The sequence below is a fragment of the Hemicordylus capensis genome, chromosome 4, assembly GCF_027244095.1.
Source record: "Hemicordylus capensis ecotype Gifberg chromosome 4, rHemCap1.1.pri, whole genome shotgun sequence".
NCBI lineage: Eukaryota > Metazoa > Chordata > Lepidosauria > Squamata > Cordylidae > Hemicordylus > Hemicordylus capensis.
The window spans coordinates 29,857,195-29,872,894 of record NC_069660.1 but is presented as its reverse complement, the minus strand read 5'-3'; the positions used below and the strand labels follow the sequence as shown (position 1 = coordinate 29,872,894).

Below are 15,700 nucleotides of genomic sequence, written 5' to 3'. Positions count from 1 at the left end.
GGGATCTCCCAAGACTACAATGAAAATAATATGAAAAAAAGTTGCTGAAGACTAGTAGTTTTGTCTGAAGTTTCCACCCATATGTATTCACTGCACACATATGTAACAGCAACCCTTGATTTGTTGTTACAAGAGTGAGCAGAGCTAAAGAAGTTGTTTACCCCCCTTCCTCTGCGCCTTCCTCTGCAGGTAAAAGTTTTCACGGTCACTTTTGAACAAACCAGTTTTCTCGGGGAAACGGTGGTTTGGTCTAACAGTTAGTTAACAAACCAGGATTGGTTTGTTATTTCAGATGCTAGTTTAACTAAGCACAGTTAGAACAAACCACAGTTCCCTGAGCTCAGATGAAGAGGGAACTGTGGCTTTTTGCTTCAAAAGGGAAGAAACCCTTCATGCCTCCCCTAGCATGCAGAGGGGAGGAGGGGTGCATGATTCTGAGGCTTAGCCTTGTCTCCAAATGGCACACACGTGTTGTTTGTTACATGTGCTGACATCTGTAGTGAAAAGTCAATCCACTTGTCTGTTTGTTTAAACTCCAGTAGGGCAAACTGCTGCCATGGAAACTTCAAAGGACAGGCCAGACAAGTAATGCCTAGTTGGCTTCCTTTAACCTGGTAGATCACGCAGTCATGGAGTCAAGCCATTTTTGAAACACACATGTGCGCATGTGCGCCCGCGTAAATAAATAAATAAGCTTCAGAAGCAAGTGACGGGCAAACTTGAACTCTGTTTGAGAGGAATTCCTTTTTGAAATTCTTTGGTAACTGTTGCAGAATGCAACCTTTCCTCCAAGTAAGGAGCTCCCATGAATATGCCTCGGCTCTGTTCTTGAACATTCCACTTCAACAGAGCTGTTGACATTTAGCTACAGCCAAGTGCTGCCAGTTTTTGTTTTCTTCTAAACAAAGCATTAGGTTTGATCCTGGAAGCCCGGAGCTTCCCGGCCTTCTGCCAGTATCTTTAATCAGTACAACTATTATTTGGATTTTTATTGCACTTTGTTCCCTATGAGTCAGCTTAGTCGACTCATAGGACAACGAGATTGTGTGTATATATGCCTGCACCCTATTGTCTCTGCCAAGTTACATGGGCTTTTGTTTAAAATCAATTTTTTTACACACACACTTACTTGATCTTAGCCAAAAGGCCAAGAAGCCTTTTTTCAGACATGATCCCACCTCTCCATCCTACCTCTCCACTGCAGGGATGCAGAAGACCTTGTCACAATGCTGCATGGCCCTAGTAAAGTCAACTTTTAAAAGGTCCAGGCATGCAACAGTGCCTCAGGCTAGACCCAGCAGCCAGCTGCCTTCCACACCAGGCTAGCACCAAATGCCCCAGACAGCTCACATTGTCTCAGAAATCCCTAAAAACTAGCCTGTAAGAGAGATCGATATTATTAGCCTTCTGTAATAGATGAGGAGATGGCAGCTGAGAGGTAGTGCTGACAGCCTGATTAAATTGCTCAATGGAAGTCCCACATGAAGCCCTGCTCCAAGTCCCCGCCTCCCACCAAATCAAGTGAGTCCGGTGGTGACTAGGGAGAGGCGTTTTTGGTGGTGGCACCTCATTTTATGAAATAGCCTCTCTAGTGAGGCTTGCCTGGCACCACCACTATGCTTTTTTAGATGCCAGGTTTTAGAACTTTTTTTCCACCCAGTCTTTTAAAATGCTTTAAAAATGTTTTAAATGCTTTTGTCTTTTTAGCTGTACTTGTTAATAGTTTTTGTTTACTTTCATTTTACTGTTGTTTTATGGTTTTATCTCGTGAGCTGCCCAGAGAACAATTTGCTATGGGATGGCCATACAGTTTATTCATAATTATTGTTGGAATTAATAGGACAACTAATTTGTCCTTTTAATTTCAGTGGGAATTCCGTTGAGTAATGTAGTCAGAATGTCAGCCAGTGGCTAGTTAACATTCAGATGGATCTAATATTTGTAGTGTTGACTTCTGGTTTCATTGTGCACTTAACCAGTTATGATGGACTTTATGAAGTCCAAAAGAGTCTCTGTTTTCAAAGCACTTCAGTCTTCGCCGCCAGCCACAAGGTAACTACTTTTTAGTGTAGCTGGACGTTGTGTGTGAGTGCCATAGTCCCTTTGGCAGGGACAGTGACATGGGTGTTTCCCATAGAATTCGCATGGTGGTGATTCAATGAGGAGGACCCATGCAGTCAACACAGCCAGTATGGTTTCAGTATTCACATGCAGCTCCCAAGTGCATCATGGGAAGGCAGCTCCCATATGGCTAGGGTCTGCACCTGAAGGGCCCTGTGCTGCACAGCCTTTTAAATGTTTACTCCCATGTAATCGTGCTTAGGCCTGGATGGATAGCACAGAGCAGACTTTCATCTACAGAAGCTCTATCTATCTATCTATGCAGGATTTTAAAGTGCCACTTCACCCATCCACCCAAAGCTGACTCATTTCCTACATTTTTGAGTGATAGTTTGATTGTACGAATATGGTAGATGATGATATGCAGAACATTTGCAAGCTGTCATTCAACGGCACTGGCTGTTGTCCCATAATCTCTTTGAGCAATTGATGTTGGTGCTGGTGCTGGACTAATTGCTTACCCCGGCTTAGAAGAAACAACATTTCCCTGTATGTCTTCCAAATTCGGGTTCCCTTTCTTCTCCCTCCACATGCTGTCTTGTCTTCTTGCAAGACAAGTGCATAACTGGTACGACAGGCATCAATTTTTCCAGCCTGGAGTTCTTTTGGTTTATTGGTCTCATATTTTCTACTCAGGGCAGGAAAATGTGGATTGAATCCAGCTTCTCATATAAGGATACAATCTAGTAGTCTGATCTAAAGCTCTGCGGGAGTTCCAGTGCAAACTGGTCACTCCTGCCTAAGCAAGGGCTTCTTCACCATACATGTTTGTTTCAGACACAGCCATAAATATGGATCCCTATTGGTTTTGTGTAGCTATGCCCAGGAAGCCCTTTGCATATTCATTAACCCCTGTTCTTGTGAGATACTCAGGTGATCTTTAAAGCACATCTGGAAAACTGATTGTGGCCTTCCCTATTATGACAGTGTAGGATGAACAAGGAGATCAAGACATTCTGGCCAACTGCCCACATTCATCTCAAGGTGGGAATGCAACTACTAGTTCTGAGCCATTAGTAGGGATCATGTCCAAATTTGCTTTCCAGTTCTCTCTTTCAAAACAGCAGTGACAGTTTATTCATTAGTCTGCGATTAGCAATGCTGCTAAAACTATATGGAGAAATGCCAAGGATTATTTGTCTGATTGTGACATTCTTTCTCTAGGTATCATGGCTATCTTGTTCTCTGGCATTGTAATGTCTCACTACACCCATCACAACCTTTCTCCAGTTACGCAAATCTTAATGCAGCAGACTCTGAGAACCGTTGCATTCATGTGTGGTATGTGCCTTCTTTTGCTTTATCTCCATCATCCAAACTTGAGCTATCCAAATGTTGCCTGGTTATCCAGATTCCCTGAATGTTCCCTGTGTAGCTCCATACTGGTAAAAATCTTTGGAGTTGCTTTTTCCACTCACCTTCCTTATGAGGCAGAGCAACACTATCTGGAGCTTTTTAGTAAAGAAAAAAGGTGACTAAGGGTAGAGGTCTGTAAAATTAATACATGATGGGGAGAAAAAGCTCTCTCTCACACCCCCACACCCCCCATGGAACCAGGAGTCATCCCATGAAAATGCTTGCCTGTTAATTCAAAAGGAAGTACTTTTTCACACAGCACATAATTAATCTATGGAATTCTCTGCCACAGGATATGGTGATGACCACCAGCTTGGATGGCTCTTTTTAGAGGGCTTAGATAAATTCATGGAAGATAGGTCTATCAATGGCTGTTAGGATGCCTCTGAATACCAGTTGCAGGGGAGCAACAGCAGAAGAGAGGGCATGATCATCTCTTGCCTGTGGGTTTCCCAGAGGCATCCAGTTGGCCACTGTGTGCAACAGGGTGCTGGACTAGATAGACCTTGTGCCTGATCCACAAGGTCTAGCCAGGCTGTTCTTATAAGTCTCTTCTTATGTTCGTACTTTGCAACTGCTAAGTGCATCAAGCACTTAAATGTGTGAATTATTAAGAGTATTGATTATATTTGTCTCTCCCCCATCCCTCATTCCTCCAAAGAGCTCCCTGCAGAATAGACGGAGTTGTTCCTCACAATAGTCCTTTATGGGAGATTGACCAAAAATAACTTTTCCAACCATGGTCTCCCAGATCCTCTCTGTCACTACTCCATTCTGACAATCACCAAACAACCACTGTAGATAGAACTGTGATATCATCTTTCCTCACTACAAATTCAATGCTTTTCAGTGGAGCCAACTGACACATTCAGTAGCAAGCAATCAAATGTTCAGATCATCAAATGATATACATGCATGCCTAGGTCCTGCAAGGTAGCAGTTCAGTTAAGTAGCTGTTGATCCAGCAAAGGCTAGCGCCAAGTGGAGCTGTTATATAATAGCAAAGAGGAGCCCCAATCCTTCCTAGATCGCAGGCTGGCCCTGATCCATAGCTGGTACCTGAGCTGGCCTCCCCCTCCTTCCAAGTAAACTCATTGGGAGGGAGGCCCCAAGCAGCCAAGTGAGTATCTCTGGAGTTGGAGGGGAGCTCTGGCATGGCATCACCTCTGCTCTTGGGGTCCTGGTGGTGGAGGAGGGGGTTTTAGGGGTAGTATATGAGCCTTGCTGGGGGTCCCCAGAGGTTTGGGGCAGTCTACAAATTTGAAAAATAAGTAAATAAGACCTGGTATTATGGGTCTAGGAGGCTTTTGTCAGGCCTGGGCGCGGGTGGGTGGGTCTCAGTCAACATGCTCTTCTTCCAAGAGTGCTTCCTCTGGGTCGGATTTTGGATGGGTTCTGACAATGCAGGGTGTGTTAACTAGCCCTATGTAAATAGTGCTCGCACTTATCCCATTGTTTTCAGTGTTCAAGCAGTCAAACAATGGTGCTCAGTGTACCCAAGAGCCTTACTGGATCTGACCAATGTGCCATCTATTCCACCGTTCTGGTTCCAACAGTGGCCAGCCAGATGTTGCTGGGAAGCCCAACAGCTAGACATGTAAGCAAGGGCCCTCTCTTGCCGTTGCCCCCAGCAATTGATACGGGCTGGCCTAGTGCCTCTGAATTTGGAGATTCCATTTAGCGATCACAGCTAATAGCCATGGATATCCATGGAGGACAGGTCTAATCACCATTTCCAGCCATTCAGGGATGAGAATTGGGGGCATTGAGAAAAGGAATTGTTTTTCAAGCCAAGGGTGTATTTTGCTCCTGCACATCCCTGAGAACAGATTTACTAATATGGAGTCTGCCAAACAGTCTAAAGTCACCTTTACTGACAAACAGAATAAAATGTGCAGTAAATCTTCTCTCTCCCTCATTCTCCAGACTCTGGCTAAGTTTTGCCATAAGATTGATAACAAAATAGATCTCTTTGACTCATTTCTCCCTCTGAGCTATTTTTAGATGTAAGAGATACAACATGCCTACATTCCTGCTCAAAGCGATTTGTGAAAAATAAATAAATAACTGGGAACAAATTAATAGAATGTGGCCAAATACGGAGTATGCTCTCCATAGCTTGTCCTTCCTTATATGGCCTTTTGTTTTTAGATACTCTAGGAGAAGTTATATTGTTTTAAGTGGGGCTGTCATGCTTTATGACAGTATGATTAATGAGTCTTGTAATTTTGCAGATGTGAATGTCAGTGTAGGTGCCACTGGTTGCGGGGGCGGGGGGCGGGCAGGCGGCAGAATGCAGAATGTAAACATGTGAGAGCAGCCTTATCAGATCACACACAGCACTAAACCTGAGGTTGGGTGGAAGGGCTGGAGCCCCGGAAACACACGTGCGATCTACTTACAGTGTAGAAGGATATGTCAAGATTTGTATGGACCCACCAATCTCAGCATATGTCACCCTACTTGTGGTATGGAGCCTCACATCTGTTCCTCATTTCAGATCTTAGTTACAGAAGTTGGGTTCTGTACTGCAAGAGTAGGATATGCCAAGATTGGTGGGTTTGTACAACACCCCCAATCTCACCATATTCTGTCCGACACTGGAAGTAGGACTCTTGCATGTTTCCAGTGTTCCAGCTGCTCCACTGAACCTGAGGTTTGGCACTGAGTGTGAACCCCCACTAAGAGTCCGTCTGACCAAGCATTCGGATTCCAATAATGGCCAGCCAGCTGTCCCCCGAAAGCATAGAAGCAGGGCATGAAGGGAGCAACAGTCCTCCCCAATGATTTATCTCCAGCAGCGGATATATTTAGAGGTGCATTGTCTTTGAACATGAAAGTTCCACTTAGCCCCTGATAGACCCATCCTTCAAGTATTTGTCTAATTAGGTAAATATGTCCAGTATTAATACATTTTATTAGAAAAGGGTCACACATGTAAATTGTCCAGCCTTGTATTGTTTGACCACTTACCTATGTTTTCTCTCTTTTTCAGAAACATGTGTTTTTGCATTTCTAGGTCTGTCAATCTTTAGCTTTCCCCACAAGTTTGAAATGTCCTTTGTCATCTGGTGCATAGTAGGTATTTACTTTCTTTGGAGAGGGTTCAGCTATCTTTCAGATACATGATGTGTTATGCCCCCCTGGTTTGTGTTTCATAGAGCCTCCATATTTTTACAGCATAACCCATAAAGAAATGGCCTTGAGACCTGAGTTCCTTTCCCTTCTCAACTACTAACCCAATGAGTAGTCTGAATGCTTCAGTTTTCGTTTCCCATCTATAAAATAGATGGGAATACACTCTACAGGTGCAAGTCTCTCTTCTAATGAAAACTGGTCCAAGTCCAAACTGAACATCTTCAGAAGCTTGCAAGGTCTTGTTATTTAGGGTGGTTTGGTGTGGCAAGAGCTAAATTCTGAAGGATCTGTGATTTTGGCATATGGACTGTTTTTAGTATAAGTATCTAGATCAGTGTTTCCCAACCTTTTCCATTCCAAGGCACACATACATTATGAGGGCAATCTGCTGCCCAGCACAGATGTATTTTTTGGCTGTGGCAAGCCACAGTGCAATATTTTTTTATTGTTTCCTTCCTTCTCTTAGTTTTTATATAGTTTTTATTCTTATTTGTAAATATCCGCTTTGTCCCTCCTGAAGCTGACACACCCCTTAAGGTACTGGGAAGGACACATCCTGATCGCACCGTTAACCCGGCTGCTGGGTATTTTGTGTGTCTCCTTGGGCTGGTGCACCCCAAGGAGACACAGAGATGGGGGTGGGGTATCCCAGTGCACTGCGAACAATGCATTGTAGGATATGTGGCGGCAAGAACAATGAGTTCTAGCTGATTATCACTCCACCATGAAGCGCTGGGTATTTGGGAAGTGTGCCGAAAACTTGGGGCTTGGTCGTCTCTGCTTGGAAGGTGAGTTAAAAGCAGCCACAGTAAACAATAGGGGACACAGGGAGATATTTGTAAACTACTCTACACAACAATCTGCCTAATCCTTAGGCAAGTTCCAAGTTTACACAGAGACTGGACCAGAAGAACTTCAGCCTCTTCGGGTCAGGTTTCTAGTTGCAGCATTGTAGCTAGAGGGACAGATAAACTTTAAAGCAATTGAGCTGTGAGGTAGGGAGTTATCTTGCATCTCAAACCTGTCTGGGGGGTCCTGCTCCCCCCCCCCCCCGCGGACTCCCATGCCACTTTCACCCCTCAGTTCCTATTTTACTTACAGGAACAATGCTTTTCAAACTTGGTTCCTTGCTTTTCAAACTTGGTTGGCTGACCAGCCAGCAGCAGAGTAAAACAATTCAAACTTCAGGGGGCAGAGAGAGAGGAACAAAGCACACACATGAGGATGCTTGGAAGCCAGTGGGCTGCCTGCTTGCAATAAAAAGGCAGCTCCTGAAGCAAAGCAGTGATTGGCTGAGATGTATTTTGGTTTCAGCAATGTATTTTAAAAATATAAAATACCTGAGCAAATGTATTTTAGATACAAAATACTTTTCTGAAATGTATTTTAGATACAATATACAAAAGTATTTAAAATACGTATTTTAAACACTTGTATTTTAGGTACTACCCATCTCTTTCTCTCCTGATGAACAAGGGAGCAAATCTGCTCCAAGGATGGCAAGTTTAAACTCCCTAGTGTTGGAGCTGACTCGGAGTGAGTCAGCGCAGTACATTGAGTGCCGTGGCATGCGAGCGTGCTGTGGTATACTGGTTGGAACATGCTGATTAGATACATATCATGTTTTGTTTTTAAAATTCAAGTTTCAAGGATGGGCAGATGATAAATTTAACTAAATGCAAACTGGAGTTGGGTTTTAAAAAAACAGAATTAAGAAATACAGACCCCACCAAAACCCTATGAATGTTAATGTCTATTTAGTAGCACTGTGATTGGCAGGCTTTGGGAATAGATCAGACATGAAAAGTCCTTCTGAGGTTGCCCTTATGACCTTGTCTTTAGCATTGTGTTTAGGTCTTCACTTTTGTTTCCAAGTAATGCTATCTTCATATTGTAAAAAGTTAAGATTCTGGGTAACTGCAGACAATAGTCATGCAAGATACTGTGACTGACACGCTTCCCAACCTAGCAAAATGTCAACTGCTTTTATAGAAACCATCTTGCAGTTGCATTCCATATGGAAGTTTATTTGCATTCAGCTTGCTTCTCTGAAGGGTGTCAGGTTCTTGTAGACTGATTTAAAAGCCTGCCTTCAATTTTCCCCTTTGCTGGTTTTTTGGTGTGTGTGTGTGTGCGCACGCGTGCGCGGGGGGGAATGCTGTTATGAATAGTTACATTTGAAAGGCTGTATTTCTCACTTGAAATTCTGCATCACACAAAGATAATAGAATCTAGTTGCCACTAATATTGGACAGCTGTATTGTAAAAGCTGACTTGCCCCGTTGAAAAGGGGTACAAAGAAGAAAACAGAAACTAACTAGTTTTTCCTTGGCAGGGTAGGTTTGTCTAATGTATGACCTGTAAGCGTGGTCCCATTCTGAGTCACGTTGCCCTCTTCTGCAATAGTGGTTCAGAGAACGGCATCACATTTTGCCTGCCGCACCTCACTCGTCATTGTGTACACAGGACATTCCCCTTGTCGTGGGAGACTGCCCTGAGGACAAACACAGTGATTAACTGACTGTTTATTCTGAGGTTAAAGGGCTTGGGCAATTTGTAACTGCGATGCTGCCGGATATTTATTTAGTTCTTCACAAGGCAGACAGTGTTGTAAAAATTAGGGGAAAGACTGTTACATTATCACTATGGTTGCTTTTTATTTTGTACATCACTTGCAAGAGTTGGTCTTGCAGTAGCAAGCATGAATTGTCCCCTTTGCTAAGCAGGGGCTGCCCTGGTTTGCATTTGAATGGGAGACCACATGTGTGAGCACTGTAAGATCCTTGATGTGATCCCAGTTGTAGTCACACAACTGGTATCTGCACCTGCGCAGCAGCCTTTTGTGATGATTCCAAAGCTCTGTGTGACACTCTGGCTCTGCCCTTCATGTGAGCATGGCCATTGGAAAGGGCAGTTAGAGCGTTGCTATCCCTAGTTGCTTTCCAGCCGACACTGAGGTAGCATCAGGAGGTTTGCTCTCCAGGATTTGTTGGTTGTTGCCTCAAGTCCTGGAAACATAAAGTGAGGGGGGAAAGCCTTTTATTGACTTTGCTCTGTTTACAGAGTGTTTTGTACTACTGTTAATGACTGAAAAGAAAACTTTCAAGAGGTGTGGGAAGTGCCAATCTGTTCTCCCCCGCCCCACCCCCTCGGACCGTTGCACTCCGTGCCTTCTCTGTCTTGGGAAAGGACACAAAACTGACCTTTGCAGGATTTTTTAAAATCATTTTCTTTTAAAAAAGGAAAATAGAGAACTGCATTTAAAGGATGCGCTTTATAATTTGGCTTTGTGTCCCTTGGGTTCTTCAGTGTCGACTCCGGCTAAAACCTCAACATCGTCATTGACACTGAAGGGAACCCTGGCCAAAACACTTCCCAAGGAGTCTGCTAATGTGCCTGCAACAATTCTGAAACACAAGACACCTAGCCCGGACATCGGGACTCCATTGATGCCAAAACAGCTAGTGCCGAAGACTCAACACATGTCTTCCAATGCTATCGCATCAATCTTGAAAGAGGCTGTACATGGGAAGTCTAAACACAATACAAAGAGATGCCAAACTGACTCAACATCAGGGGAACCAAAGCACAAGGAGATTGCTTTGACATCAAAGGATTTACCAATATAAATGGTTTCGATGTCAGGAACCTTGATAGTATCTTCAGCTTCAGTACCAAGGCTGACTATTACACCAACATCTCAGCAGCCTTGTGGGTTCTTGTCTATCTTGACCTTGGATGCTCTTACTACCACTCAGTCAGTGGCAGTGACCTCAGAGTTTCCACCATGCAATATATTGGCATTGCCATCTAAGGCCTCTGGCTTTGGCACAAGCGGCATACTCAGGATCCCTGACCTATTCTAACAGAGGAGACCCCGACAATATGGAGAATGTAATAGAGGCACCTAAGACACCTACATCCCTACTACAGACCGTACACAGTTGGAAGATGATCATCATCAACAACTTCAATGGAAATCTGACCAGTCATGGATTGGACAAACCTTTCGTTGTAGCCTGCTACAACCTTCCTCATCACAGTGGTGTGCCCATGGCAGGGGTGGTTTTGATTTTCATAGGAGAGTCTACTCAGCATATTCTCTTGTCTCATACTCTTCTTTTGACAGATGCTTACATGGAGAGCATTATGGTTAGTCCATTCACGTCATGCACTTTCAAGATACTGTCAGAGATGAGGAGGTCTTTGTCCGCCCTAGGGAGGTGCATCCTCCATGATAGGTAACACACGCTATTACTTCTGGCTCCGCCACGGTGCCTGTGTCATCTACCACAGCCACACAAACTGAGAAACAACTCTCACCTCCCAAAACAGTGACCTCTGTTTCACCAGTGTTTCTACCTCTACCTGCTCTTCCAGTTCAGGACCCACTAGTCCAATGGCTCCTCAGGATCCTGATACAGATCACGACCCCGACAAGTCACCATCTGTCAGTGACCATTCAACTGATCAGGAGGACTCAGATGCAGAATCTGATGTGGAATCCCATACAACTGAAACTCCATCAGAACAGTCACCAGATGATGAAGTACTCAAAAGGTCATCTGACTCAGCTAAGGAGGAATACCAAAACTATAATGCTTTGATAATAGACATGGCCCGTGCTCTTGGCCTGGAATTGAGGCAGGTGACAGAAGAGATACAAGATCCTGTTTTCAAGTTCCTACAAACTGTGAAAAGTTCACAACCAGCAGCATTGCCAATGATACTGGTCCTACTACAAGCCTCTAAGCAGGCATGGCAAAAACCTTCTAGCACAGTATCAACATCAGTACCAGCGTCTGGAAAATATGTACAAGGTACAGGAGGAGAACTGTGAGCATCTTTTCAATTACCCAGCTCCAAATTCCCTCATTGTAGATTATGCTTCTTCTTTGCGTGCGGACAGGAAACATGCCGCCCCTGTGGACAAGGAGAGACAGAAGCTGGACTCGATAGGTAACCTTTTCTATGTCTGCCCTAGCTATGTGCATCACTAACTCTATGTTGTGTATGCCACACTATTAAATCTTCCGTATGGGAAGATTTGGCGACTGCCAAGAGGGAAGAAAGCGGGGCTAAAGCCAAATAACTTCAACTAAGGTCTACTGGCATGATATAAGGCAACAGATTAGTACTGTTTGACATCTTATGGACGGTGAGTCGAAGAACATGGCAGGTGTTGTCACTTTACGACACTATACTTGGTTAAGGTCTTCCACACTTCGATATGAAACTCAGGGGAAAATAGAGGACCTTCCATTTGATGTCATTTCAGCAAGGAAATTGATGGAATCTTAGAAAAACTCAAGAAGTCAAAGTCATTTGCTGTGCTTACAACTCGAGCTATTCTTCCAAACAGAAACAATCCTATACTTTGGATTCGTCTTATACCAAATACAAACCTCAATTTAAGAGCCAGGACAGATGTGATTACAAGAAATCCAGTAAGAATATACCTAGATCTTACCAACATAGAGGGAAACTCGCTACCTCTGTCTCTAAGCAGAGTGAGAGTTCCAAGCAAAATCTTTGATGCCTCCAACCAGATTCTTAAACCCCGATCTGTCCCAAGTTCCTCTGTTGGAACTTTGTTACACAATTTGGAACAAATCATGGCAGACAAGTGAGTTCTTTCTATCATCCAGAAAGGATATGCAATAGAATTTCACACACAGTTCTGTTTCATGGGGACCATGTACACAGCACCTACTCCAACCCTATTAGAAGAAATCACATAACTTCTGGAGAAAGTTGCAATAGACGTTGTCCCACCACCTTGCCAAACGGGAGGCTTCCAGATATTTCCAGCTGCCAGAGAAGGATGGGGGATCCGACCCATCTTAGATCTAAGGGGACTGAACAAATTCATGCAGACTACAAAATTCTGTATGATTTCAATTGTGTCGATAATTTAGCTGTTAGTGGGCAATTGAGGGTTTGTCACGATCAACTTGAAGGATGCTTACTTTCATATCCGGATATGACCAAAACACTGCAAGTATCTCAATTTTACTGTAGGACCATAGTATACCAGTACAAGGTCCTACCATTTTGGAACATCAACTGCCCCAAGAGTCTTCACAAAAAACTATGGCTGTGGTCGTAGCATACCGCTGGGACCTTAGAATGGAAGTATACCCATTCTTGGAACAAGATCTTCAGGTGGTGTTGCAGTTGTTGATGGATCTAGGGATAAACATCAATCACAGTGATCCCTACAAAATCCACCTTGTTCATCAGTTCTCTTCTGGATGCAGACAAACACAGTATTCTTTCCAAAGGAGCTCATCTGCAAACTGAGACAACACATTGCCCTGACACTGACATGCACAGCAAGGAAGGTACAGGTGTTGTGAGGCCTGATGGCATCCTGTACATCATTCGTCGAGCATACAAAGCTTCACATGCACCCACTGCAAATCTGGTTTTTGAGGAACTTCATCCTGCTCACGGGATCCACATCACAGATGCTAAGGCCCCTGTAAAGGTTTGCAATTCTCTTCAGTGATGGGGTGAAGAGGGGAACCTGAGAAGGGGAATTCCTTTTCAGCCGTGTTTCCCGGATGTGATTATAACTTTGGATGCTTCAGACACTGGATGGGGCGTCCATTGCCTTTCACACTGTGTGAACAGCAGTTGGACCAGAAGGAATTACACATAAATGTACTGGAACTTCTGGCTTGTTTCTTGGGCCTGGAAGTCTTTTGACCCATGATAGAAGGGATGGTAGTTCAACTTGTGATGGACAATACTACAACCATTGCCTTCATGAACAACCAGGAGGGAACTACACCCTTTGTGCAGTCTGACACTGAAACTTTGGGACTGGTGCATACAGTAGAGTTCAACCTGGTAATAGTTTCATATCAAGGGTGTGGACAATGTAGAAGCTGATACCTAAGCAGAGTGATCCATCATTTGGATGTGTGCAAATGGAGCCTATCCATGAAGTACCTTCAGACCATCTTCAAAATGTGGGGGACTCTGGGTGGATTTGCTCGCTGCAGAAGACAATGTGAAATGTGCTCGATTCTGCTCTCGAACAGGTGTAGGTGTAAAATCGATGGGAGATACCTTTCTACTACCGTGGGGCAGGACTATGTACTATCTTTATCCACTATTCCCACTGCTTTTGCATATGCTGAACAAGATCATGCACCATGGGATGGATTGTATCCTCATTGTGCCAAACTGGCCCTGGCAGATGTAGTACCCAACAATTCTGTCAAAAGGAAGGAAAAAAGATATTCCTGGTGGTACCGACAGGAAGATCCTTTACCCCGACATTCAGATGCTCAAGCTGGATGATAATTGGTCTGCAGCCAGTGAGGCCCTACTAGAACAGATTTTGTTTAATGAGAAAAAAGCTTCCACTATGGAGACTTATGCAGTCAAGTGGGAAAGGTTTGCTCTATATGCAAAGACAAATTCCTTCCACAGCTACTGTGCTACAAATTCTTACCTATCTGTCCAGTCTAAAGTGGTCTTGGTTATACAACTCTTCACTTTGGTTGCATTTGGTAGCAATTTCTAGCTGTCATGCTGGAGTGGATGCTGCCACAGCTTTCTCCCACCTTTTGTCAAAAAAATTTCTGAATGGGTTGGTAAACCTTTATCCATTGGTCAAGAAGCCAATCAACCATTGGAGCTTGTCTCTAGTCCTGGCTTGTCTTATGAAATGGCCATTTGAACTCATGGCTACTATACCATTTAAGTTCCTTTCAAACGGATTTCCTGATTGCGGTAACATCTGGATATCAAGTCAGCTAATTGAATGCTCTCCATTCAGACTCACTTTATGTTCGTTTTTACAAAGACAAAGTTGTACTATGCACTGATTTATGCTTTATACCAGGCATGCACAACTCAAATGACCTGGTGGGCCGAAACTGACCATGACTTGGCTCATGGGGGCCGAGATCAATTTTTAGGGTGCTGATTATCAAAGTAACACTAAATGTCAATCATTTAATTAAATCAAATTAAAGTGAGATTAATTAAAATGAATTTAATCAAAATTTAACTTTTGAAGTTCTGGCAGGGCAAGAGTAATTAAAATTAAATGGAATTAAAAATTCTGATAAAATTAATTCAATACAATCTGTACAGAATACATAACAATAAAATGCATTGTTCTTCCTTTCCACCTCTGCCAAATCATCACACTTAACACGGAGCACTTTTAAGGAAAAAAATTAGAGAAATTTTTCTCTTAATTTCTGATAAGAAGGTTACACTTTGATCCTTCACCACACAGGATTTTAAGAAGGAAAGAGAGAAGTGAGACAGAGAAAGAAAGGGGCAGGCTTGGCGAGAGAGAGAAAGAGAGAGAGAGAGAGAGAGAGAGAGAGAGAGAGAGAGAACATCCGGGGCAGACTTGGCTTGAGAAAGAGAATGGGGCAGACTTGGCGAGAGAGAGAGAGAGAAAGTTTAAAAATAAACTGTTGGAAATAGCTACTCACGCCCACTGCACATGGCCTGCATTACGGAGAGCTTCTTCAGCACCGGGAAGTCTCTAATCTGCTTCTGAGATAAGAACAGAGGACTCAAGAATGCAACTTGGCCCTTTCTGCCTTTGTTGGCCAAACACTTACCGCACACGTGGCAAAGGTGGGCTTCTGCAAATGTTCTGGGGCGCTGTAGCAGCGGCTGACCTCAAAGGTGTTGTGGGAATAGAGGCTGATGTCCATGAAGGCCAGAGGGGAGCCCAAGCAAGGGAGAGCCCTGGTTGGGGAAGCTGGGCTCTCCCTTTCCTCAGAAGCCGGCGAAGAAGGGCTCCCCGAGGAAGAGGAGGAAGGCCAAGGCGACATGGCAGGAGCGGTGGCCATGGCAGCCCCGGTCAAATTGCAGCTCTTCAGAAGCTCTTCAAGAGCCACCACGCTGCTCCCCGCCCCCACTGCCCTGGGCCCCTAGCAGGAAAAAGGCGCAGCCCCCATTGTGGAGCTTCTCTTCCCTGTGCACCGGAGCTGGCGGCCCAGGCAGGTCCTGGGAACTCGGCAGGTCTTCCTGAGGCGGCAGCAGCAACAGGAAGCCGCCTCTTGCCAAGTAGCTCTGCAGGTGGGCGCTGGTGCCCTCTCGGCTC

At 44.2% G+C, this 15,700-nt stretch overlaps 1 protein-coding gene across 3 annotated transcripts in view; it reads left to right on the top strand.

Annotated features, from left to right (window-relative positions):
- SLC9A8 (solute carrier family 9 member A8) overlaps positions 1–15,700 on the top strand; it is a 106,801-nt gene that overhangs the window by 79,418 nt on the left and 11,683 nt on the right. For 2 of the 3 annotated variants that reach the window (XM_053250439.1, XM_053250441.1), the window contains 2 exons: positions 3,286–3,402; positions 6,473–6,555. In XM_053250439.1, coding sequence (XP_053106414.1) covers positions 3,286–3,402; positions 6,473–6,555 — 200 coding nt within the window. The remainder of the gene's footprint in view (positions 1–3,285; positions 3,403–6,472; positions 6,556–15,700) is intronic. The other variant, XM_053250440.1, reaches the window with a different exon arrangement.